At 59.5% G+C, this 26,353-nt stretch overlaps 1 protein-coding gene across 1 annotated transcript; it reads left to right on the forward strand.

Moving 5' to 3' along the window:
* Positions 1–8,598: 8,598 nt before the first annotated feature.
* Positions 8,599–26,006, forward strand: Ttc34 (tetratricopeptide repeat domain 34). The gene is made up of 8 exons (XM_042701905.1): positions 8,599–9,382; positions 14,175–15,024; positions 15,813–16,038; positions 17,118–17,322; positions 17,877–18,043; positions 21,689–21,959; positions 22,382–22,599; positions 25,482–26,006. The coding sequence occupies exons 1-8, from the start codon at positions 8,599–8,601 to the stop codon at positions 26,004–26,006; spliced, it is 3,246 nt and encodes a 1,081-aa protein (XP_042557839.1).
* Positions 26,007–26,353: the final 347 nt, after the last annotated feature.

Below are 26,353 nucleotides of genomic sequence, written 5' to 3' on the forward strand. Positions count from 1 at the left end.
CTCGTTTATCTGTCGTTGCGAGGGTCAGGGGAGGCTCAGAAATGGAGGGACGCGGGGTGAACATGGAGCGGTGGCCCTCACTGGACCCTGCTGAAAATGAACTACACGACTTGTGGGGGGGACGGGAGGGAGAACTGGGAGAGAGCAAAGGAAGGGGTGACACTGTCCAGGAAGAGATGCGCTCTGTGCCGACTGACGCAGCCCCTGCGTACATCCCCTTCATCACAACAACAAAACTAACCACTTCTTGCATTTGGTCCAAGAGAGAATGTAAACTTGTCTTCAGCTGTGTATGTGACGGTACCGAGGCTTGAACTCGGCCGGATACTCACACTTGGCCTTTTCATTCCAGGTTGGAGCTCTACCGTTTGAGCCACAGCTCCACGCCCTGCTTTTTGGTGGTTCCCAGACCTTTCTGCCTACGCTGGCTTCAAACTGCACTCCTCACCTCTCAGCCTCCTGAGCAGCTCGGATTCAGACGTGAGCCGCACCCACCCTGTCAAGAATGCACCCTGTGAGGTGCGTTGCACAGGCCCCGCTGAGCCGTGGCCCTGACCGGGCCCTGCCTTGGGCTCGGCTTCAGCCGGCCTGCTAGTAGTGGCAAGAACCCCTCAGAGTCCGCGTAGAAAGCCTCGCACCCCGCTTGGGGACTGGTCACTGGCACCTGCCGGCCACCAGGAACCCCACTGAGCCATTCAGCCACAATGCGGGACCCTAGATTTTCCAGTTCCCCCTTTCCCTCAAGCCTGGCCTCCTCTTGTCATGGCCGAGTCCGCCCGTGAATCTCAGATAGCACCAGCCCACAGTAATGTCTTTCTGACCATGACAACAAGGGCCGGAACCACTTGCCTCCCCAGTGACCGTCTGCCCCAGCCCGTGTGGCCTCTTCCAGTCCACGCCCCAGCCCAGCCCGGGCCCACAGCATGCCCCACGCCCTGCCCACAGCACCCAGATCCCAGAGGCCCTGGCACGAGACACCCACCCCCACCCACCCCAGAAAGAGAGCGGCCCCATCCGATTTCATTAATCTCATCTTGCTCACGAGTCAAAGTGCACGCGGTTTCTTGTAAAAATGATCTGGCTGCTAATTAGGCTGTTTATAATGTGTTTCCCCGGTTGCTAATGATAATTAACATGCAAATTAGCTCAGGGAGGGGAGGCTCTGGGGCCCCCGGTTCATTACCACGTTAATTACTGTTTGCATACTTAAGTATCACAGATATAAATGGCAGCATTTAGTATAATGGGCGAGATGATAATTATACCAACGGCATTTTGAAAAGTCATTTCGCTGTGTTATTTTTCTGCGTGATTAATGGTTCCTGGTTGCCTGGTTGATAAACTTCGTTAGTTCAGACCAATATAGGCTGTGCACACAAACCGCTCCCGGCTCCGCGCCATCAATCTCCCCCCGTCCCCTGTCGGTTACAAAGTTTCAGGGGAAAGAAATGGCAATGGCAAACCATGAGTGACTCGGGAAGGTCTAGATTTTAAAGGAGGTGGTCAGGGACGACAGACAGACAGACAGACAGACAGACAGACAGACAGGGGCAATAGACACACACATGACAGACAGACACACAGGACAGACAGGGTCCACAAAGGCGCCAGAGTGGGGCAGATCCCAGGGTCACCTCTTCTAGGGGAGACAGCTCCCCGCAAGCCAACACAGAGGCCCGAGAAGATGCCTCTTCCTCCTCCTTCTTTCCTTCCTCCTTCTTTCCTTCCTCCCATCCTTTTTCCTTTCTCCTTCTTTACCTTCCTCCCTTCCTTCCACATTTCCTCATTCCTGCCCTCCTTCTTTCCTTCCTCCTTTCCTCCCTTCCTTACCTTTTTCCTTTCCTTCTTCATTCCCTTATCCCTCCCTTCCTCTTCCCTTCCTTTCTCCTCCTCTTCCCTTCCTTTCTTCCTTCTTCCCTCCTTCCCTGTTCCCTCTTCCTTCCTTCCTCATTCCCTCCCTCCTCCTTCCTTCCTTTCTCTTTCCCTCCCTCCCTCCCTCTTCCTTTCCTAACTGCCCCCCAGACCCCTGCAGGGCAGCGGTGCCCTAGGAGGGCTGACATTGCCAATGTAATGACCTCAAGGCTGAGAAAATCCACGGGGGCACGGGCCAAGGTGACAAGGAGTGTTATTTGGCAGCGGTGACTATCCGGCCAGAGGACGCAGCAGCCCCAGCCTCCGGAAGGCAGAGCGTATACAGGTCAAACCACACGCAGGTGCGGTTTACCGAGGCTCAAAGCTGGCTGGGGCGGGGATATTCTCCAGCTGTGGTCAGAACCAGGCAGGCAGCATCCTGGAGGCCAGAGATTCAGGATTGGAATTGGGGTTATCAGGGAAGGAGAAAAAGCTGAGTTGTGACACAATGAAGACATTTGCTCAGGGTGGTGGCTATGGGACAGGGCAGGGACAGGGCAGGGACAGGGCAGGGACAGGGCAGGGCAGGGACAGGGCAGGGCAGGGACAGGGCAGGGGACAGGGACAGGGCAGGGGACAGGGCAGGGCAGGGACAGGGCAGGGACAGGGCAGGGACAGGGCAGGGGCAGGGACAGGGCAGGGACAGGGACAGGGCAGGGACAGGGCAGGGACAGGGCAGGGACAGGGACAGGGCAGGGGACAGGGCAGGGACAGGGACAGGGCAGGGGACAGGGCAGGGCAGGGACAGGGCAGGGACAGGGACAGGGCAGGGGACAGGGCAGGGGACAGGGCAGGGGACAGGGCAGGGGACAGGGACAGGGCAGGGGACAGGGCAGGGACAGGGCAGGGGACAGGGCAGGGCAGGGACAGGGCAGGGACAGGGCAGGGACAGGGCAGGGGACAGGGCAGGGACAGGGCAGGACAGGGACAGGACAGGGGACAGGGCAGGGCAGGGGACAGGGCAGGGCAGGGACAGGGCAGGGACAGGGACAGGGCAGGGGACAGGGCAGGGCAGGGACAGGGCAGGGACAGGGACAGGGCAGGGACAGGGCAGGGGACAGGGACAGGGCAGGGACAGGGCAGGGGACAGGGCAGGGGACAGGGACAGGGCAGGGACAGGGCAGGGGACAGGGCAGGGGACAGGGACAGGGCAGGGGACAGGGACAGGGCAGGGACAGGGCAGGGGACAGGGCAGGGCAGGGGACAGGGACAGGGCAGGGGACAGGGCAGGGGACAGGGCAGGGACAGGGACAGGGCAGGGACAGGGCAGGGACAGGGACAGGGCAGGGACAGGGCAGGGGACAGGGCAGGGGACAGGGACAGGGCAGGGACAGGGCAGGGACAGGGCAGGACAGGGACAGGGACAGGACAGGGACAGGGCAGGGGACAGGGCAGGGGACAGGGCAGGGACAGGGCAGGGACAGGGCAGGACAGGGCAGGGACAGGGCAGGGACAGGGACAGGGCAGGGACAGGACAGGGACAGGGCAGGGGACAGGGCAGGACAGGGACAGGGACAGGGCAGGACAGGGACAGGACAGGGAGATTGATTCAGGAGAGGGAGTCAGCTAGGGTCCGGGCCTGCAGGAGTGAGGAGCGGCCTAAGTAGATGGGGGATGGGGGTTAACAGCTATGCAAAGGCCCTGGGGCAGAAACAGGCTTGTGGAGGACAGCATGGGGTCTGGCTCCCTGCAGGGGCTGAGCATGGAGATGGGTGGGAGTGGGGGCAGGTCCCCAGGATGGTGTGGAGAGAGAGAGGGGACACACACACACACAGAGCTCTCTGGGCTGTGGGGTATTTAGTTCTTGGGTAAGGCAGGGGTCTGGCTTCCAAGTTGTGTACAGAGAGGTGCTCTGTCTGCTGTAGTCACGCCTGGAGCTGCTTTCAATTTCCAGGTGAGAATCGTCCTGCCATAGAACCAAAGAGGCACCTGCTATCTGGGACTTTGGCAGAGGTTCCTTAAGTTTGGGAAGCATTTTTTCGGGAAGGCACACATCCTGTCAGACAAGCATTCGTTCTTGGGTGAGGAATGCCCGCCTCGGGAAGGGATGCATCCTGCTGTCTCTCTCTGAAGCGAAGCTGGCACTCCGTTTCTAAATGCCGTATTTCTGGGCTGTCCCCCCACCAGGCTTTGGTTTCATTGTTATCCAGCTTCGTTTCCCCTAAAATGACTTTTGTTCCCTTCCTCTTAAGGGAAGAAGTACATGAAGGAATATTTCCTGTATTTGCTGTAAGCTGACTATTCCTCATTTTCCCCAGTTTATCCAGCCTCAGGGGTGTGGCCCCCAGATTCTCCTCTTCTCTTTACTGGGAAGTGTGGGATCCTGCTCATCAGACCAGCCACGGAAGGCCACGGAAGGCTACAGCCTCCCCATGCCGCTTCTAAGCCTGGTCCTGACTGGGTTCTCAAGCCCTGGGCTGGGCTGTTCGCAGAGGGATCCCAGCCCCTCTGCCAGACCGGCAGCCCCCGCCAGGCGCTGGACCGGTCCTGACTCAGAGAAGCACAGCTGTAATGGAGAGCAAGGCATTCCAGGAGCAGCAGGCGGGCGTGGAGCTGCTCCTCCTGATGCATTATTCATCTAGGGACAGAAGAGGCGTCTGGGAGACAAGGTGTGGCCCCGGCACCATCTGCTTCTGCCCAGGCCTGCCCAGAGGGAGGAGGTCCCGAGGCAGAGGCCTCCTGCCCAGGCTCTGGCCTCCTCCTCCGCTCAGAACAGTGCTCTTCCCTGTCTGACGGCGCTCTGGCTCGCTGGTAGCCAGGAAGCGAGCTGAAATTTCACCCGATGGCGGCCAGGCCTCCCCGGCCCTAAACCCCAGCCCAGGTAAACCCAGAGCCTGAGGGGCTCTGCTGTCTGCGAGTGCTCTGAGGGTTCTCTGAGGCCCACAGCCTCATAGCGCGCTCTGGACCCACGGGCATGGGGGTCTGGTGGGAGCCAAGTCCAGGGCCTGGCATGGCGCTCAAGGGCCGGCCGGGGCAGAGCTGTCCTCTGGGCAGTCCAGCAGCAGGGCAGGGCAAGAGGAGGCTGGCACCCAGTGGAAAGCCGTGGAGTCGTCCCCTCGAGGGGGAAGCCGGGGCTGGATCCCACAGACCTGGGTGGACGGGGCCAGGTGGACGGGGGGCTGCCCAGCTTGGATCTGGGGTCATGCCAAGGCTCCTCCCCCACATTCACCCTGATGGTAGCTCTCAGGGCCAGCAGGGGCCGGACCTCACCCTGGGGAGGGAGGGGAAGCTTCGGAGAGGCTGGTGTTCACAGGGCCACAGAAGGCTCCCAGGTGGGCATGGCAAAAGCAGGACCATCCGGGACCCCTGTCCCCGAGGCTGTACCGCAGAGGGTAGGTTGGTAATGGGAGGGCCCAGGTGGGTAGGGGTGGCTGGTGCCAGCAGGAATAAGACGCACTGCCGTGGGAGGCGGCCTGGGCCCCGGATCTCCCACCCAACCTTCTGGAGAGCACGTGGGGTCCAAGGAGAGGAGTCCGTAAAGATCCACTTGGGTCTGGGTGCAGTCGCTCCATCTGCAATCTTAGCTTCTCATGAAGCAGAGACGGGGACGCAGATCAAAGTTCAAAGCCCGCATAGGCAGAAAGTGAGCAAGAACCCATCTTAGCCAGTAAAAGCAGGGTGTGCTGGTGCGGGCTTGTCATGCCAGCCACCGAGGAAGCACGAATAGAAGATTCAAGACCCGGCCAGCTCACGCGTAAATGCAAGACCCTACTTAAAAAGTAAGGAGAACAAAAATGGCTGAGGGCATGGTCCAAGCCGTAGAGTGCCTGCCTAGCAAGCTCAAGGCCTTGATTGAATTCAAACCCCAGAGCCACACACACACACACATACACACACACACACACACGTGGGAACAGGTATACCCATATGATTTTGGAGAACTGAGATGGCTCCCTGAAAGGCCCCAAAAGCCTGCTGAGCGTCCTGCCCCCACCTGCCGCCATCTGCCCCCATCTGCCCCCATCTGCCCCTACCTGCTTGTCTTCCCCAACCTGCCCCTGTCTGCCCCTACTAGCCTCTATCTGCCCCTTTCTGCCCCTGTCTGCCCCAGCAGAGGAAATCTTATGGACTGTAAGACCCTTAAACAACTAGAATCTAGACTGATACCTGCTTCTGGGCCATGACCCTGAAACTGCACCAGGAGCTCTGCCTTCTCCCCGCCCCTCCTCCCCCCATTCCTGCTGCCAGGTTTTGTCTGCCGCTGGGTCAGAGGTCAGCAGAAGCGGCACAGATGGCTGACCATCTCTAGGTGAGCTGCCTCAAGGGGCCGCTCAGCTCCGAGCCCCCCCCAGACCAGCTCAGACGCCCAGTGCCTGCAGGCCTTGGGGCCCTCTGCACCCCTGCAGAGACGGGGACGGATGAGAAGTAATGTGGCTGCAAACCTGCCTCCTCGGTGCCCCAGGCCCTTCCACAGCCCCTGACAGCGGGCTCCATTACAATGCTCGCCTAATTAGGGTAATTAACATGAAAGTAATCAGAGCAAAGGACCAGGAGAGCACTTATTAAACCTTCCCGCATTAATGGCAGGGGTCTGTGCCTTTCTGAATGTCAAGTTGCTCAAGAGTGGCTGGGCTGCCCAAAGGGTGAGTCCTTGGCCCTTCGGACCTATCTGCCCTTCACCTCTGACCTCAGCTGGGGGGGGCGGGGCTCAGACCACATCTGCCCACACCCCAGACCCCAGCTTGGGCTCCACCTTCCGCATCATAGCTTCCCCCCTGGTACAAGGACCCCACCCCCAGAGGGCTCCCCACCCCCAGCGGACCCCACCCCCAGCAGACTCCCCACCCCCAGCGGGCGGACCCCACCCCCAGCGGGCCCCCCACCCCCAGCGGACCCCACCCCCAGCGGGCCCCCCACCCCCAGTGGGGCCCCCACCCCCAGCGGGCTCCCCACCCCCAGCGGACCCCACCCCCAGTGGGCCCCCCACCCCCAGCAGGCCCCACCCCCAGCGGGCCCCCCACCCCCAGTGGGCCCCCCACCCCCAGCGGACCCCACCCCCAGCGGGAGGACCCCATCCCCAGCGGGCCCCCCCACCCCCAGCGGACCCCACCCCCAGCGGGCCCCCCACCCCCAGCGGACCCCACCCCCAGCGGGCTCCCCACCCTGTACCCTGTGTCATGGAGAGGCCGGGGCTGGCTGGGCACTGGGCTCCTTGCTTAGTGAGTTGGGCTGGGCACTGGGCTCCTTGCTTAGTGAGCTGGGAGGGGGCGTGCTTACAGCAGACCTTGCTGGGAGCTTGGAACTTCTTGGTCCACCCTCCACAGAGCCCCCCATTCTCAGACCATCCCCCCTCGGCCCCCTACTCCCCTTTCCTGGTCCCGCAGGATGGGGAAGTGGCTCCTAAAACACTGCTCCCAGCTGCCCCTTTCTTGACCTCAGTCCACACCTGGACCTCACTGGGAGAGAGGCGGACTGTGCGGGTCCTGCAGCCCGGAGAGGCTGTGCCAGGCTCGAGGGCTGCCCTGGGCTCCCCTGGCTGCCAGGCTCCAGCGGGAGCAGGAAGAGAGACGCAGAAACAGGCTGGGCGTAGAGAAAGGGGCCCGTCCTTCACCAGCCAGAAACAGGCTGGGCGTAGAGAAAGGGGCCCGTCCTTCACCAGCCAGAAACAGGCTGGGTGTGGAGAAAGGCCCGTCCTTCACCAGCCAGAGCAGGAGCAGCGGGTGGAGGTGGGACGCCGCGCGGGTGGGAGACCCCGGGAAGAGAGGGCGCGAGTGAAAAGCGAGGAGATTCTCAGAGCCGCGGAGGCAGGCTCCGGGATGCCTCTTCAAGGGTGTCCGGGCGCTGGCTCCCTCCTGGTCCCCAGCCTAGGGGGAAGCCGGCCTGGGGCGCGCGTGGCATGAGTGCATCTGGCCACAGGGGGCGCCGCCGAGCAGTCAGGCAACCTCAAGTGTTGACCCTCTCCCGGGAAACCCAGAGCTCCTCAAGCCACCCACTTTGCGTTGTGCCCGTGGGAGCGGCTGCCGGAGCCAAGGGCTGGGCCCAGGGTGTGCCAGGGGCCGGGCCAGGGGTGCCAGGGGCCAGGCTGGGGGTGCCGGGGGCCGGGCCGGGGGTGTGCCAGGGGCCGGGCCAGGGGTGCCAGTTCTGTCCCCAGAACTAGGGTTTCCAGGGCCGCAACCTTCCCAGTGCCCACCGGCCAAGGCAAGTGAGAGTAAGTGTGTGTGTGTGTGTGTGTGTGTGTGTGTGTGTGTGTGTGTGCACGCGTGTCTGCCTGTGTCAGGGGCTCGCTGGGGACCCTGGGCAACAGGCACTTGTGAATGGAAAATTACGGGTCCCATTAGTCCTTTGGCAATAGTGGGGAGGGAAGAGCGGCAGGTTCACGGAACCCCCCTCAGGCACCTCCTGCCCCACCCACGGCCAGGCCTCCGACCCCTCGAGCCACTCAACTTGTGGCCCCTCCCACCCGCACGGGCTGGGGGTCCGTCTCCTGAGGTCCCATACCACACAGGAGGCCTCTGAGTCCTGGGAGGGGCAAAGGATGGGGCCGGGGCCCGGCTGTGGACCGGCCGTGAGGGAGCACCGTGAGAGCCCTTAGCGACTGGGTCCTGGTCCCCACACCCGGCGGCCGCACCCACCCTGGGATCTCAGCAGGAGGGGTCCGGAGGCTGCAGGCCGGTGGACAGGACACCCAGGGAGCCAGCTAACCACAGTCCCCTCTCCAGGTGACATGGGCCAGTGGAGGCCGCAGAGATGACGTCCGCCCAGACCCTGGTGGCCTCCCTCTGCCGGGAGGGGGACCAGCAGCTGGCCCTCGGGGAGCCAGCCCTGGCCACCGCCTTCTACCTGGCCGCCTTCAGCTGTCACGCCCCCTCTGCGGTGCGTGCTGTGCAAACCGCCCTGGCCGAGGCCCGGGGAGGCCCCGTGGTGGCCACCCTGGAGGCCTGGTGCTGTGGGGACAGCCAGATCCCTGCCATCTGCTGGGACGGCATGGCGGTGGTCTCACTGACGGGAACGCTGGCCTCTGCGTTCCTGGCCGCCCTCTGCCCGGACCACCCCGCCCGCGTCCTGCACGTGCTGGCTGGCCTGCTGGCCTGCGGGCACCACGAGGAGGTGGCGGAGCGCTGTGGCGAGCTTCTGGACGCCTGCGCCCCCCAGGCCCTGGAGCTGCAGCTCACGCGTGCCCTGGCCTGGGTTCTTGAGGGGAAGCGGGCCGGCCAGGGCGTGGCCGCTTACCTCCAGGCCTTTGCCTCCAGCTCAGCCCGGACCGTGGCCTTCATTCGCACGCACCAGCTGCCCTACCTCCCCTCGCTGCTCACCGCGCTCCGAGACCGCATCTCGGGACCCGCGGAGGCCACCGACAGCGCCAGCGGGCCGGAGTCGCACTGCCGGGGACTCCTGGCAGCCCTGGACCCCGGGAACACCTGGTGCGATGCCTCATCCCCCGAGGCTCTGCTCCGCGGAGGCCAGTTTGAGGCCTGCCTGGAGGCCTGCAGCCAAGCCCTGCAGGCTGACGCCATGGACAGCCAACCCCAAGGTACGAGGGTGAGCCAGGCCTCACGTCCTGCTGTGGTGGGAGGAGGGGTGGAGCCTGGGCTGGTGACACCACGGTGCCAGCAGAGGCAGGCCCTGGTCCCCCACAAGCACCCAAGTGGGGAGCCCACAAGTGTGTGTTGAAAACTGGGGCAGGCAAAGTGCAGCGGTCGCCGGTGATCAGGGAGGGCTCCTCAGAGGGGGTGGCGTCTGAGCTGAGACCAGAGGGTGGCAGGCAGCAGAAATGGCACACGCCGAAGCCCGTGGAATGCAATGATCAGGACCGAAGCGGCCGGTGGGCAGCGTGGCTAAGTCCCAGAGGACTTTGGAGCTTACCCTCGGAGCACTGTGGCATGTGGGGCTCCCTTGTGTGCCTTCTGAATTTCTTCCGGCTGTTTTGTGTAGAATAGAAGCCCAAGGGAAGACAGACCTGCTGGGAGCTGGGAGGCTTGGAGGCAGCCGGGAGGGTGGAGAGGCCACGGGGTCCCTAGAAGAGACAGCAGAGCTGAGATCAGGGAGAAAGGATTGCTGACCAGTGACCATGGTGGGTAGACTTAGAGCAGGGGCTGGCGGGAGCTGGCACAGGGACTGGCGTGGGGAGGGCCGGGACGGGCAGACTGGAAAATGGGTGTCAGGAGCTCCTGACCTCCCTAGATTTCTTTCGCTCTAACAAACAAAACACCTGAAATCATCAGCTGGTTGAGAAGGCGCAGGGAAGGGCCAGGCAGAATGGGCTGGGCCGGATGGAAAATGCGTGTCCACACCAGCCAGGCCCGTCCCTGCACCGCTCCCCATAGACCATCAGGGGGCGCTCCGTGACACCGCACAGAACCCTGGGCCTCCGAGACACGGGGTGCCCAGGGGGGCAGTGAGTGGACCCTCAGGGACCCCAGGGCCAGGGGGACAGAGACATTCTTCCAACCTCTGCTAGCAGAGCTGACCAGCAGCACTGTCCCCTCCGTGTCCACCAGTGCTGACCCCCCCCCCCCGCCCCGTGTGCCAGCAGCGCTGCTCCTCAGGGGTCGGTGGTCATCCGCCCCACTTCCGGGCTCCAATGGAAATTCATCTGAAACCCCCTTGGCCCGGCCCCCATTCCAGCCACTGGCTTGAAAGGTGGCATTTCCTCTGCAGGGGCTCCGTGCCCCTCACCCCAAGGGCGCGCGGAGGCCGGGCCCTGGCAACCTCGCGGGACACCGCTCCCAGGAAGGGAGGGGCTAAGTGGTTTTCTGTCTTATTTGGGCATCTTGGAGCCCAGTGCTTCCCCCTGAGAAACAGAGATGTCCCCGGCGGAGCAGGACAGAGGGCCGCGCAGCAGCACCTCAGGAAGCACCTCGGCCCTGGTGGCCACAGAGCAGGGCCACGACCTGACCCACCCAGGAACGGGGTCACCCGTCCAGTCCCGGCAGCCAAAGCCGGAGGTCGGAGCAGAGGTCCTGAGCAAAAGCAGCTCTAGCCCCAACTTCTACCATCGCCACAGACCCCAGGGTCTAGGGGGGCCATTATTCACGCACCCACCTGAGAGTCCGCCCCCCACATTAGATCCTGCAATCTCACATCTCCTAGACTTGCCTTGTTTTTTCTTCCCATCACGTCATTCCTGCCCTCAGCCCCGCTGACCTCTGTCTCCATTCTGCTCTGATTGTTTTTTCCTTTCATTCATTGCACTTTCCAATTACTGTCTCCACGTTTTCCTTTGTCTTTTCTTGTTAAGCCAGGCTGATACTATGTTGTACTTGCTGTCCTGGAACTTGGCAGCCCCCATAGCCTGAACTCCAGCTCGAGGGTTTGCATTTGGTTCTTATTTATTTATTCACTTATTTTTGCTGGTACTAGAGCTTCAACTCAGAGCCTGGCATTGACCCTGAGCGTGTGGTGTGTGTGTGTGTGTGTGTGTGTGTGTGTGTGTGTGTGTGTGTGTACGCACACACGCTCATCCATCCTTGGGGCTTGAACTCAGGGGCCTGGGTGCTGTTCTTGAGCTTCTTTTGCTCAAGGCTATCATTCTACCATTTGAGCTACCCCCACTTCTGACTTTTTTGATGGTTTATTGGAAAAAAGAGTCTCACAGACTTTCCTGCTTTGCCTGGCTTCCAACTGTGATCCTCAGATTTCAGTCTCCTGAGTAGCAGGATTACAGGCATCAGCCACATGACTAGCTGTTTGGCTCTTTCTAATTGTTTCTGTTGATCTATGGAGATTCTACATCTGTTTATCCATTATAACCCCATTTCTTTAGACTTTGATTATACTCACTTTCTTTAAAGTCCTTCGTTAGCTAACTCTGGCATCTGGATTACTGTGAAGTCAGCTTCTGTTGATTTTCCTCTGGTTGTGGTTCAGGACTTATTAATTTTGATGCTGGGTCTCGCTATGGAGTATGTGTGCTGGCCTTGAACTCACTTTAGAGACTAGACCAGGTTGGTCTCAAACCTGCTATCCTCCTGCGTGCTGGGGTTACAGGTGAGCATTGCTCACTAGCCTATTCTGCTTCTTTGCTGTGTGTGTGTGTGTGTGTGTGTGTGTGTGTGTGTGTGTATGTGTGTGTGTTGGTCCTGGAGATCAAAGCCAGGCTCTTAGACAAGGCAGGTGTGCACAGACCACTGACCTATGTCCCCAGCCCCATCTGGTATCTCTTTAAATTGCACATTAGATGTCTGGTTAAGGCTTTGGAGAGCCTCTGGGTTCAGGTATGGCCCTCTGACTAGGGTTGGGCTTTGTTTCAGTAAGAAGTTCAGTTGGTTGAATTCAAATTCAAATACTGTCTTTTGTTCTTCTGAGGGTCAACATCTCCATTTAGCTCCCTTTTTAAATTGAGGGTTAAACTCACGGCCTCAGGCTACTTATTACTTGGGTTAGACACCCAGACCTTTGTGGTTGTGTTTTGTTTTTGAGATACAGACTCACTATCTTTACCCGGGCTGGCCGGAAATCCTTGATCCTCCTGCCTTTGTCTTTTGAGTAGTTAGAATTGCAAGCGTTTGTCACTGTTGGACATTCTGCAGTTCCAGAACCACTTATGCATTTTACAGGTCACTTAGTTTTCCTGTAAGACTCTGCGGTCTGCCCAGGACGTAAGCGGATGTAATGGACGGGTTTTGTATCTTACCCCTCCTGTGGCTCCTAACTTCCAGGGCTCTGGGCTCTGTCTTATGTCATCTGAGGACAATAAAGCTGCAGGTTTCTCTTGTGCCTGAAACATAAATTAAGGAATTGGCAAAGGCAAAGGGCACAAGCTTTGCAAACTTCTGCCACACGTCCCGGCTTTCAGGGACAGCTTCAGTGTCTGCCTGCGCTGGGTGCTGTGCAATGGCTTCAAGGAGTGGCTTCCGGTATTTCACATGATTTTAGTTATTGTTACCTATGGATCATGCACCCAATGAAGCAGTTACACTATTAGCAGACCCTGGATCCTCTCTTGTAAAGTTAACACTACAGACCAGGGAGAGACATACGCTGCTATGCCACTGTTGTTTTAATTTCCATTTTCCTGATTACGAGTAGGTTCACTAGTTTCTTTTCAGTCTGGTGGGTAGAAAGGTGACAGGCTCTCACTGCTTTAACACACATTTGTGTCATTACTGTGATGTCAAGTATCCTCCACGTGTTTTATGGGATATCTGCTTTCTCTATGGGGAAATGCACTCGTTAATAATTCTTCTTCTTTTATATTTTGCCAGTCCCGGGACTCAAACTTAGGACCTGGTTGCTGTCCCTGAGCTTCTTTTGCTCAAGGCCACCACTCTACCACTTGGGCCACAGAGCTACTTCCGTTTTTTTTTTTCTGCTTATGTGATGCTGAGGAATTGAACCCAGGGCTTCATGTATTCTAGGCAAGCATTCTACCACTAAGTCACATTCCCAGCCCTTCTTAATTCTTGGATTTTTTTTTTCTTATCACTAGGTCAGAAGGCTTCTGATATTCTGCATTTTTTTCTAGCCTATTGTTTATTTGAAAAATATCTTTTCTACCTTTGTAGATTGACCTCTTTATTTTCTATAGTTTGGTGCAAACAGAAGGTTTATAATTTTCTTTTTTGTGCTAGTACTGAAGCTTGACCTTAAAGCCTGGATGCTGTCCCTTAGCTTTTTCTGCTCAAGGCTAGCACTCTACTACTTGATCTACGGCTCCATTTCTGGGCTTTTGGTGGTTAATTGGAGGTAAGAGTCTCATGGACTTTCGCGCCTGAGCTGGCTTTGAACTGTGATTCTCAGATCTCAGCCTCCTGAGTAGCTAGGATGACAGGTGTGAGCCACCGGCATGTGGCTTAGGAAGGTCCGTTTGTGAACAGTTGGTTGTAAAATTAACTCTTCATAGAAATAATTCTTTGTTGGATTACTTCCTTGTAGAAATAATGCCTCAGTTTTCATCATACACTACGTTGGGCAAGGGGATTGGTGGTGAGGTGACCCTTGACCTCTGTGACTTGGGTCCTGGGGAAGGTGACCTCTGCCCACCACAGAGCCACGGAAGGCTCACACTCGCCTGGAGGTGGGGTCTTTCCTGGCACTCACTGCATTCCTGAGGCCTGCAGCCCTGGGGGGTCCTGTGGCTTCAGGGCTCCATCGCTGCACGGCTGTCAAGTGGGGGTCAGCGCTGCTGGCTCATGGGGCAGGGGTCAGCGCTGCTGGCACACGGATGGGGTCGGTGCTGCTGGCACACGGGGCGGGGGGCAGACGGGGTGGGGGACCTGGTTCTTCTCCCGCCCGGTCCCGGGGCTTCTGGACCCTGCGCTCCGGGGCTGGTGACTCGGGCCCGGTCCGGGCGCTAACCCGAGGCGCCTCCGCTTCGTCCCCAGGGGAGCGCCTGGCCGCGCTGCTGGTCACGCGCGCGGCGGCCGCCTTCTTCCTGGACGGGCGCGGCGGGGACGCGCTGCGGGACCTGCACGACGCCTTCCGCCGCAGCCCGGCGCGCGCGCGGGCGCAGTTCCAGGCTCTGCTCTCGGCCGCGGACCGGGCGCGCGTGCGGGCCCGGGCGCAGGAGGCCGCGGACCTGGGCTTCGCCCGCTTCCAGGAGGCCGTGCGGAGCCGCCCTGCGCTCCGCGAGGACTCGGGGCGCGAGCTGCTGGCTCCGGTGACCCGCGCGCTCCGCGTCCTGCTCCGCGTGGCGCCGAGCGGCGCGCGCCCCGCGCTGGGGACCCGCCTGGCCGAGTGCCTGCTGCTGGCCGGGGACGTGGCCGGAGCTCGGGCGCTGTGCGATCGCCTCCTGCGGCCCCGGGGGCCCGGGGGCCCGGCGGGGCCCGGCGCCGAGGACCGCGCGCCCGCGCAGGCGCTGCGCGGCTTCTGCGCGCTGCACGCGGGCGACGCGCGGCGCGCCCGGGAGGACTTCCAGGCGGTGGTGACGCGGGGGCCGCCGCACGCCGGGGGCTGCGCGCGCGCGCTGTGCGGCCGCGGGCTGCTGCGGGCGCTGGCCGGCGACGCCTTCCTGGGGGCGCTGGACTATGTCACCGCGTGCAGGCTGCGCCCCGAGGAGGCCCTGCTGGCCGCCAAGGCCTTCGTGCCCTGGAATCAGCGGGGCCTGCTGCTGACCGTGCTGCGGGAGGAGGCCCGCGGGATGCTGCTGCGAGCCCGGGCCCCCGGGCCTGCGCGCGCTCCCGGCTGCGGGGGCCAGGCGGCGGAGACCCGGATGGAGCGCCCCGCGCAGGAAGGGTGAGCCACTCGCTCAAGGCTCTGGGGTGAGGGTCAGAGGGGTGCATAGCCTCGTCTCACGCCTGAAATCCCAGCTGCCCAGGAGGCTGAGACCTGAGGATCACAGTAGGAGCTGGCCCAGGCAGGAAAGTCCACAGGACTCTAATCTCCAATCAGCCACCAAAAAGCCAGACATGGAGCTGTGTCTCAGGTGATAGCCATTCTGAGTGAGAAAGCTAAGGGACAGCACCCAGGCCCTGAGTTCAAGCCCCTGTACGGGAACAAAAGCCTCTCTGAGGCTTTGCCCGGGGTGGTAGCCACCCTGTGGGAGTGGTGGACATGGTCAGAGGGTGGTGGCCAAGCAGACCACGTGGAAGGGGCACCTGGGGGCTTGAGGACACAAAGGGGGGCCATCCCCTGAGGCCCAGTGGGAAGGCAGCCGTCCAGGCCGGCCCTCGGGGGTAGGGTTCCCTTGTTCAAGTTGCAGGGAGGCCACACCTGGAATCCACACTCCCTGGGAGGCAGAAGCTGGAGCATGGGGGGTGTGAAGCCAGCTCAGTCAAAAAGCCTGCCAGACGCCCATCTCAACCAGCAAGCCAGGCATGCACCTGGGGTCCCAGCTACACAAGAGTCGTGGGTGACCCTTCCCCCAAAATAACCAAAGCGAAAAGGGCTGGGGGCATGGCTTACGTGGTAGAACTCCTGTCTGGCAAACAGGAGGCCCTGAGTTCAAACCCAGTACCCTCAGGAACAGACAAAGAACGAGCGCAGGGAAGGGGCTCGCCCACGCTGAGCCCCGCTCCCTGCAGGGATGCCCAGGGCGTGTACCAGCTGGCCACACTGCTGCTGGAGCTGGACGTGGACGATGAGACATCGCGCCTCCTGGTGGCCGACTGCCTGTACTGCCTGGGCCGCCTGGAGGAAGCCCACAGGTGCTTGCTGGTGGCCCTCTCTCGGAGGCCCCAAGCAGGCCCTGTGCTGGCCAGGCTGGCCCTGCTGCAGCTGCGGAGGGGCTTCTTCTATGACGCCAACCAGGTGAGTAAGCCGGGCAGGTAGAATTGGGCACCGCTCCGTGGAGGGCACGGGCCTCCTCCAGCCTTGGCTCTGTGGCTTCTTCAGCCCGGGCTCTGCCACCTGCACAGGCCCTCGCCTTTCCGACCCTCAGACTCCTCACCTGTGCCTGTGTCTATGGGTGTCGTGGGGGTTGACTAAAGCCAGAAGCCCAGAGCCTGGCAGGCTCCTGTGCGCGGTAGATACTTCACATTTGCTTTGACAGAGGTTATGAAGAAAAGGGCCAAGGTTGGATCCCACATACACTAGGCTGGGGCATGCCTGTGCCCAGGATGGGGAGTGGACAGCGGAAGGGGCCCAGCCTGTCCCTGAGCCTTGCCTGCCTCCTTACACCTGTGCGGAGAGACCCTTCCTATTTGTGCCAGGACCCACAGGCCAATTTGGGAGAACTTCAGGCTTTGGAGTCTGGGCTAAGGCACCTGCCAGCCTCTTCGTTTCTCTCTGGCCTGGTTGGAGTCCTGGTCCTCTTGGCCCAGGAGGGCCCCCTGGAGGGCAGGACACTCTTGGATCCGCTGTCCTGCTCCGCCCTGGGAGCGCATCTGCACCAGCAGCCAGCAGGGGACAGCACTGGGAACCCTTGGGTGGCTTGGGGAGAGACATTTTTGTCTTCTGAGGGTCTTGCCCTGCCCCAAGCATGGACTGACCCTGCTTGGCCAGGCCTGAGCTCCTGCTCCACACCTTCTGAATGACTTCCTTGGGCCTCTGTAGATTAGAGATTGCAAGCTCACGCCTGTCATCCCCACCTCCCCCCAGCCAGGTCTCCACCTCCTGGGACAGAGGAGACTGGAATCGGAGCCATAGGGGCCCTGAGCCCACCCTGCCCAGTACTGCAAGTGAGGACCAGAGCCTCCCTTGAGAGCCCACACACAAAGCTTGGGCCCACCTGGGCTCAGCAATGAAGCAGAGAGGGGGCCGATGCCGGCATGGGGAGGGGAGGAGCGAGGGAGATGGGAGCCGTGTATGCTGGGGGCACGGAGCAGAAGGTAAGAAGGGGCATTGGGGCAGAAGGGACGTCAGGGGTCACTCTGCTCCTGTCCCCACAGCTGGTGAAGAAGGTGGTCCAGTCCGGAGACACGGCCTGCCTGAAGCCCACCCTGGACATCTTCTGTCCTGAGGACAGACAGCTCCTGAGACACCACTGCCACACCCGGGCCTTGAGCATCCTGCGGGCACGGCCAGGCGGGGTGGACAGCGAGGCCCACACCAGGGAGGCCATCGCCTACCTCTCTCTGGCCATCTTTGCCGCAGGTAGGAGCTCCCACCTACCCAAGAGCCACAGTGCTGCACTGGCCACAAGTCCTGGGGGCACACATGGGTGAGCAGGGTGGGGACTCCTCACCAAGGGCTCTCCTGCCAAGGCCCTGGCTCTCTCTACAATCCGATCAAGGCTTGGAAGGGTCTGGGCCAGCAGACGTCCGGAGGGGCATGGCAGCGATGTCTTCCTTGAGGGAGGATCTCCTCTTCCCAGAATTTAGGGCCTCCTCCCTGGCTTCTCCACAGAGGCCTCACCTCCTCTCACTCATGCCATGCTCTGAGGAGCTGCTCCTGCTGGGCCTCCCCTGGCTTTGCCTCAGTCCACTGCATGGCCTCCAGCTGTCCACCAGACCCCACCCACCTGACCTGTGGCCAGCAACCAGGCCAGCCTGTCTTGTTGCCCCGTGGGGTGAGAGCTTCCCAGGATGAATCCTGCAATCTGGACCCACCTAGGATGGGCATCAGAGGGACACCAGATGAGGGGACACAGGGGGACAGCAGAGGAGGGCCCAGCCACAACCATGTCCTAACACACATGCCTCCTGCAGGGAGTGAGGCCAGCGAGCCCCTCCTCACTCGAGCTCGCTGCTATGGGCTCCTGGGCCAGAAGAAGACCGCCATGTTTGACTTCAATTCTGTGCTGCGGGCAGAGCCAAGGAACGTGCAGGCTCTGTGCGGACGGGCTCTGGTGTACCTGGCCCTGGACCAGCTGCAGGTGCCAGACTGCCCTCCTGACCTGGGTGGGGGAGACCCAGGGCCCTCCTTTCCTTCTGGGGAGGCCAAGCAGGGTCAGGTCATCATGAGCTTTAAGACCAGAGTCTCCCATCCTCCCATCTGCACTGTGGGTGATGGGACCACATCCCCAGGGAGCTCTGCCTATCTGTGAGCCCAGTCACAGTCTGCATGGATAGATAGCACTTAAGCCCTTCGGTGAGTGGAGGGTTCTTGTTTAAACTAACTCCTCAGTGGAGGCAAGGGTCCCTCTAATGGGGTGTGGGCCTTGAGGTAGCCCCTCAGCTGCGTGGGTGGGGGGATATATGCACTCGTGTGTTGCAAAGGGTTTGTAGAGCAAGTACAGAGGAAGAAGTATCAGCTTTGATTAGTCATGTCTGCCACACAGGAATGGAAACTTTCAGACTCTGATTTAAGCTTAACATACTTGTTTTTTTTTAAGTGATATTTATGTTATATATTTAAGGCCTTGTACATATAGGACTTGAGTCCAAAATGAAATACCAAGGGCCAGACTGGCTGGAATAAACCCCATTCACACGTCAGAGACACAAAGTCCATGCCTTCCCCAGGCCTGCCCCTGAGCACAGGCACAGGAACTCAAGACATTAGGGTTCAGACCCAGGTGGGAAACCTCAGCTAGAGAGCTTCACCTCTCCTGCTTCAGTTTCCTCTCCTATAGGACAGGCTGCTAGACAGCCAAGCAGAGGAAATCACAAGGAACATTGTAAATGCTGAAAGATGAATTAAAATGAAAACAGTACCGTGTGAGACACGACCAAAGTGATGCTGGGATGTTTACAGATGCCAATGCTACAAACACAGCAGTGTCCACACCTGTAATCCCACCTCCTGCTGCTACTCAGGAGGCAAAGGCAGGAGGATCAAGTTTTGAGGGCTGCCTGGACAATGTTAGTAAAACCCTATCTGAAAACAGAAGGGCTCGAAGTGTAGCTCAAATGGTAGAGTACCTGCCTAATGAGTATGAGTCCCTATAAAGAAAAAGGAGAAAGAGAAGAAGATGAGGAGGGGGAGGAGGAAGAGGCGGAGGAAGAGAATGAGAAGGAGAAGCAGCTGCTTCAAATCACCAGCCTCAGGAACTATAAAAAGAACCACCCAGATTGGATAACCTACATGATATGGTGGCATGGACAAAGTTGAACGAAGAAGTATAAAATTTACCAAGGCTATGACTAGTAGAGATTTAACCAGTCATTAAAACTTTCCTGATGGGCTAGAGGGATGGCTCCAGTGGTAGAGTGCTCATCTAGCAAGTCTGAGTTCAAGCCCAAGCACTGCAAGATGTAGGAAAGAAAGAAAAAGGGAGAGAAGGAAACAAGAAGACAAGCCCTGGACCTTCACAGCTGAGCTCACTAAACATTTAAAGTACATCAATCCTCAAACTTTTCTTTACAAATAGAAGAGCAAGGGTGCCTCCTAACTCATCCTGACCCAGCATCCTGGGGCACCAAAGCCACATGACACAGCACACAGACATCCTTCATGAGCACTGACACTAAACTCCTCAACAAATACTAGCACAACAAATTCAGCAGCATGCAAAAGGTTTATACACCATGACCAGGAGGGGTTTGTTGATGGTATGCAAGGATGGTTCGATCTCCATTACATGTCATTATGGGATGAAGTTGGGAAGCACAAGGCCCTCTCAACAGAAAAGGCATATGACATAACTTAACACTCTTCTATGATTAAAAACACTCAGCAGGCCAGACGCTGGTGGCTCACGCCTGTAATCCTAGCTACTCAGGAGGCTGAGATCTGAGGATCACGGTTCAAAGCCAGCCCAGGCAGGAAAGTCCGTGAAACTCTTATCTCCAATAAACCACTAGAAAACCGGAAATGGCACTGTAGCTCAAGTGGTAGAGTGCTCGCCTTGAGCTGAAGAGCTGAGGGACAGCGCTCAGGCCCAGAGTTCAAGCCCTACAACCAAAAAAAAAACCACCAAACTAACAATAGACAGAAATTACCCCCAATATAATAAAATGCATATGAAAACCAACAGTGAACATCAGACCAAATGAGGTCAGGTCAGAAATAAGGCAGGGCGGACACTTGAATCACTGTTCAACACAAGGCAAAAGTTCTACCCACAACTATGTTAAGAGAAAGAAACATGAGGCTTGAAAATGGGAAAGGAGGAAGCAAAACTACTTTTGTTGCTTTGTTACAAATGATATATAAGTAAGGATTCCATGAAAAGCATAAATAAAAGTCTATTGGAATTCAAATGAATTCCACACAGCATCAGGACACAAACTCAGCACATGAAAACCTGCTGCATTTTTTTTTGGTCAGTCATGGGGATTGAACTCTGGGCTTGGGCGCTGTCCCTGTGCTCTTCAGCTCAAGGCAAGCGCTCTACCGCTTGAGCCACAACGCCACTTCCACCTGCTGCATTTTTGATGACACACAAACTACAAAAAAAAAATCCATAAAGGAAATTTAGAAAGCAGTTTCATTTACAATAGTATTAAAAATAACAAAATACATAGGAATATTCTAAAAATAAATTCAAAAAGTGTATACAACAGAAACTACAAAACATTGATAAAAGGGATTAAACACAAATAAGCAGAAACACATCCCACACTCACAGGGTAGGAGGCTTAATACTACTGGTCTACAAACTCCATGCAGTCAACCCCGTGCTGTCCAGGCTCCATGGCCTCACAGCTGACATCGTAGCTACACGGGAGGCTGAGATGGGGAGAATCAGGGTTTATGGAGCAATCCTGGCCAAAAGTTCATGCAATGCCCATCTCCGAAGCAAAAGCTGCATATGGTGGCCTATGCCTGTCATCCCAACTAAATCTGGGAAGTGTAAATAGGAGGATCAAGGTTCAGGCTACCCTGGAGAAAAAGCAAGAACTCTATCTCAAAAAGAACCAGGGTGAAAAGAGCTGGAGATAGGGCTTAAGCCGTGTAGTGCCTCCCTAGCCCACATGAGGCTCTGAGTTCCAGTCCCAGTCACCAAAAGGAGAAGAAAAAAAAAAAAAGCATTGTAAAATTCATATGACATTTCAAGGGACAGTGAACAGTGAAAGCCATCCTGGAAGAGGACAATGCTGGATGATCCTAAGCTTCCTACAAAGCCACAGAGGCCAGCTGCAAATGACTTACCTTATCAACGGATGATCCCTGATCCCCCATGCCCTCTTAAAGAGGCCCGGCCTCTCTGCCCTCTGCCTCCCTGCTTCCCCGAAACTCTGACCTGTGTGCACCAGCCACGTCCACCTCTCCCCATGTTGGGCTTTCTGTCAGGCAAGCCCTCCCTGTCCAGTCCTTAGTATACTTAATGATGCTGGGCCTTGACATGCCCGCAGGTAGCAGTGCCAGGAGGCTGAAATGGAGGATGGACAGTAGGCACAAGGTCGGGCAGACACACAGACCAGGGAGCCGAGTCCTTCAAATGCCTGACCAGAGACAGGTCATGGGGGAGATGGCTGCAGGAGAGGATAGAAAGGAAGGCTGGAGGCGGGGTGGAGCAGATCCGCTGGGGCCCCAAGGGGAGAACTGAGAATGGAAAGACGCCGGCCACACTCCCGTTCTGCCCACCTGCCTCTGCTGGGTGACCCCACACCCACCCCACTCTCCTCTCCCCTAGGAGGCCGTGGAGGACATTGTCTCTGCTCTGAAGCTCAACCCAGAGCTCGTGGTCCCTGAGATCCGCTCTCTAAAGCCAGAAGCCCAGGCGCTCCTCACCCGGGGCCTCTACACGCACTGCCGGGCCCTGCTGGGCCAGCGGGCGGGCGCGAGTGCCCCCTGCGAGGACGAGGACTCCAGGGGCCTCCTGGTTGTCGGGGAAGCACTTGTCAGAGTCGATGCTGCCCAGCCAGCCTGGCACGTCCTGCTCACAGACATCCTGACAGCACTGGGTATGTGACAGCCCGGGTGGGCACGTGGAGAGCCTCTCCCACCTCCCAGCCTCCGCACGCCTTTCTGCGAAATGAAAGAGCCCGGGACTGTTTCCACTGCGGCCCTGAATGCTAGCCCTCCCTCTGGCAGCTCTCCTGGTTCTCCAGCCACACAGACCCGACCTGACCCTCCCCTGGTCCACTCCATGTCCAGCAGGTGCCAGGCTGTGTTCTGGGCATGTGTGTGCCCAGGCAGGACTTTCCTGGCATGGAGTCCTGAGGTGCAGTGGCCAGTGCTGTCCCCTCCTGGGGCTGGTTGTGCCCTTACCAGCTGGACCTTGGTCAGCAGGCAGAGCAGGGGAGGGCGGGGCAGCAGGGTGACCCCCTCATGGGCACTCCTGCGCTACAGCCCCGCTGATGACTGAGTTTCCTGGACCTGACAGGCAGCTATGAGGAGGCTGGTGCCCACCTGCAGGAAGCCCTGAGCCCCCCTCCACCGCCAGAGGCAGCCCAGGCCCGGCGGGGTCTGCTTCGGCTGAAGACGGGACGAGATGTGCCAGCAGCTGCCCGGGACCTGCAGCGCCTGGCAGAGACCGATGCCCCTGACCTCGAGTTCCTGCTGCGTCTCCTGGAGGCCCCGGAGCGACAGAGCCTCGCTCAGGTTTGCCTCACCCCGGCCACGCTGCCCTCCCTGGGACCTCAGGCGGCAACGTCCCCCTGCTGAGTTAGCTGCAGCTGGGGTGGGGTGGGAGCAAGCAGGGGCTCCAAGTGTGACCACCTGAGCCTGAGCAGCCACTGGCTTCTTAGGGTGAAGCCAGTGATGGAGAGGGTTCCCCCAGGGGCCAACCAGGGGCACCTCACCTGGCAGGAAAGCACCCCAGCACGCAACACCAGGCCTGGCTAGGAGAGGGAGACTGGGTGTTAGGGGGAGGGTCAAGGGGGTCAGGACACAGGCCTTGGGCTTCAGAGACGGAGGGATTCTCACGTCAGGACTGGGAAGTGCTCCTCTGCAAGGCCCCTTACTCCCTGGCTCTGAGTTCTGGCCGCAGGCACCATACAGTAGGCCACACCAGGCCTCACCAGGCCACATGAGACCACCTGATCACACCTGACCTGCCTGACCTCACCTGACTGTACCTGATCTCACCTGACCACACCAGACCACACAAGACCACACCTGACCATGAGACCACCTGATCACACCTCATCACGCCTGACCACACAAGACCACACCTGATCACACCTGACCCTGCCTGACCTCACCTGATCACACTTGACCACACCTGACTGCACCTCATTGCACCTGACCTCACCTGATCACACCTGACCACACCAGACCATACAAGACCACACCTGACCATGAGATCACCTGATCACACCTCATCACGCCTGACCACACAAGACCACACCTGATCACACCTGACCCTGCCTGACCTCACCTGATCACGCCTGACCACACTTGACCACACCTGACTACACCTGACCACAGAAGACCACACCTGAACACATGAGCCACCTGATCACACCTGACCACACCTGATCACACAAGACCACACCTGACCATGAGACCGCCTGATCACACCTCATCATGCCTGACCACACAAGACCATACCTGATCACACCTGACCCTGCCTGACCTCACCAGATCACGCCTGACCACACCTGACCACAGAAGACCACACCTGACCACATGAGCCACCTGATCACACCTGACCATACCTGACCACACAAGACCACACCTGACCACACAAGATCACACCTGACTGCACCTCATTGCACCTGACCTCACCTGATCCCACTTGATCACACCTGACCACATAAGATCACACCAGGGCATACCTGACTGCACCTCATCACACCTGATCTCACCTGATCACACCTTACCACACAAGATCACACCTGACCACACCTGACTGCACCTGATCTCACCTGATCACATCTGACCACATCTGACCACAGTAAGCCATGCCTGATCACACTAGGCCTCATCTGACACCTGGCCACGTCAGGCATTGGGGGGCAGTTGAGCTGGGAGCAGGGACTTTCTAGCACAGAAGGCCACTGGGGCTGGGTGCCTCAGTGCAGGCAGGATTAGAACACAAAGGAGGGGTCTTGGAGGCCAAATCCCACTGACCCCAGTATGGACCCTGCTGCCCCCCAGTATGGACCCCGCTGGCCCCCTGTGCAAACTCCACTGGCCCCAGTGTAGATCCCCACTGACCCCAGTGTAGATCCCCACTGGCTCCCTGTGTAGATCCCCACTGACCTCAGTTGTAGATCCCCACTGATCTCCAGTGTAGATCCCCATTGATCCCAGTTTAGATCCCTGCTGACCCCCGTGTAGATCCCCACTACCCCAGTGTAGATCCCTGCTGACCCCAGTGTAGATCCCCGTTGACTTCAGTGTAGGTTCCCGCTGATCTCCAGTGTAGATCCCCACTGACCCCAGTGTAGATCCCCACTGGCTTCCTGTGTAGATCCCCGCTGACCTCAGTGTAGATCCCCACTGATCCCAGTGTAGATCCCTGCTGACCCCCGTATAGATCCCCACTACCCCAGTGTAGATCCCCGCTGACCTCAGTGTAGGTTTCCCCTTATCTCCAGTGTAGATCCCCACTGACCCCAGTGTAGGGCCCCGCTGATCTCTAGTGTAGACCCGCTGATCCCAGTGTAGATCCCCACTGACCCCCATGAGGACACCACTGGCCCCCATGAGGACCACTGCCAGTCCCCAGTGAAAGGACCCTCACTGGTCTCCTCCCCAGGGAGCCCACAGAGGCTGAGATCCCACACAGCCCTCCTGGAAGCCCCCAGCACCCGGGGTTGGGGCCAGGGGCTGCTGGGGCAAAACAGGGAGAGCAAAGGAGTAAGGCCGGCAGGGAGGTCTGAGGTAAGAAGCCAAGCAGTGAACCACCCTGCCCCAAGGGGCCACCCAGGAGCCTGGCCAGGCGGAGACCAGGGTTACAGGAGGTCTGAAGGGAGGGTGTTCGGGTGGGGCCCACCAGAGGGCTCCGTGGACAGCCTTTGCAAGAGCTGGGAGGAGGCCCATGCTGTCTTCTGGATAGGGGAGGACCACCACCAGGTGACCACCAGAGGCCCTGGGTCCAGACAGCCAAGGACAGTGCTGGGCTGGGCTCAAAGCTTCCCAGTTGTGGGACACAGAGGAGAGATCTGCTCTTCCCAGAAAGGCTGTGCTGACCCTGTGCGGGCCCTGCACTGGCCCTGCACTGACCCTGTGCTGGCCCTGCGCTGACCTTATGCTGACCCTGCACTGACCCTGCGCTGGCCCTGCACTGGCCCTGTGCTGGCCCTGCACTGACCCTGCGCTAACCCTGCGCTGGCCCTGAGCTGGCCCTGCACTGGCCCTGAGCTGGCCCTGCACTGGCCCTGAGCTGGCCCTGCGCTGGCGCTGCGCTGGCCCTGCACTGGCCCTGTGCTGGCCCTGCACTGACCCTGTGCTGACCCTGTGCTGGCCCTGCACTGGCCCTGAGCTGGCCCTGCACTAGCCCTGTGCTCTCCCCCTCCTTCCCTCCCTCCCCACAGGCTGCAGCCCAGGAAGCCAGCGCCCTCCTGAATGCAGGGCGCCCCGCGCAGGCCCTGGGCTACTGCTCCTTAGCTGTCCTGGCGGATGGTGGCCCTGCTCACCTGCGCCTTCGCGCCTCCTGCCTAGCCCAGCTGCAGGAGTTCGGCAGGGCGCTCCGGGACCTGGACCATGTGGTCCAGGACGGCGCCGGGGACGGAGACCTACCGACTCGCGCAGAGGACCTCTGCTCCCGGGGCCACCTGCTGCTGAGCCTCGGAGATGAGGACAGGGCCGCAAGAGCCTTTGCCCAGGCCCTAGAGCTGTCGCCCACCCAGACCCAGGGCCGTCTGCTGGAGCGGCCAGGTCGGACGCGCGTGGCCCATGCGTTCCTACGTCTGGGACAGCGCTGTCTGGAGGGGCAGCGCTACGAGGAGGCCTGGGCAGCCGCTCAGAATGGGCTCCTGATCGACCCTGAACACGGTGGCCTGAGGAGGCTGAAGGCGAGGGCGCGGACGGAGGCATCCTCTGGCTGCCGGCTGCACTGACCAGGGGCTGACCTCCTGGGCTGGCCACAGGGCACTGTCTGCAAGGCTCCCTGCCTGGCGCCCCTCCCAGCCCTGGGGTGTCTGGATGGCCTCACTGCCCTGGTGGCTGCAGGTGGTACCCCTGACTGGGATCTTGCAGGTCGATGGGCCCTGGAGATGTACTTCCCAGAGGGCCTTCACTGGACAGGAAGCTACCTTGGTAGACTCCAGCCCAGCCTGAGTTCAGGGCTGCCTTCCTCAAGGACAGACCTCCGGGCTCACAGAGGCTGCCCGCATGGAGTCACCCCTTCCAGATGCTTCACCAGGAGTTCAGCCCAGAAAGCCCCCCCACAGTCCCCGAGTGGCTC

The sequence above is a fragment of the Dipodomys spectabilis genome, unplaced genomic scaffold (genome assembly GCF_019054845.1).
Source record: "Dipodomys spectabilis isolate Male_0828 unplaced genomic scaffold, ASM1905484v1 ptg000299l, whole genome shotgun sequence".
In the NCBI taxonomy this organism is placed as follows: Eukaryota; Metazoa; Chordata; class Mammalia; order Rodentia; family Heteromyidae; genus Dipodomys; species Dipodomys spectabilis.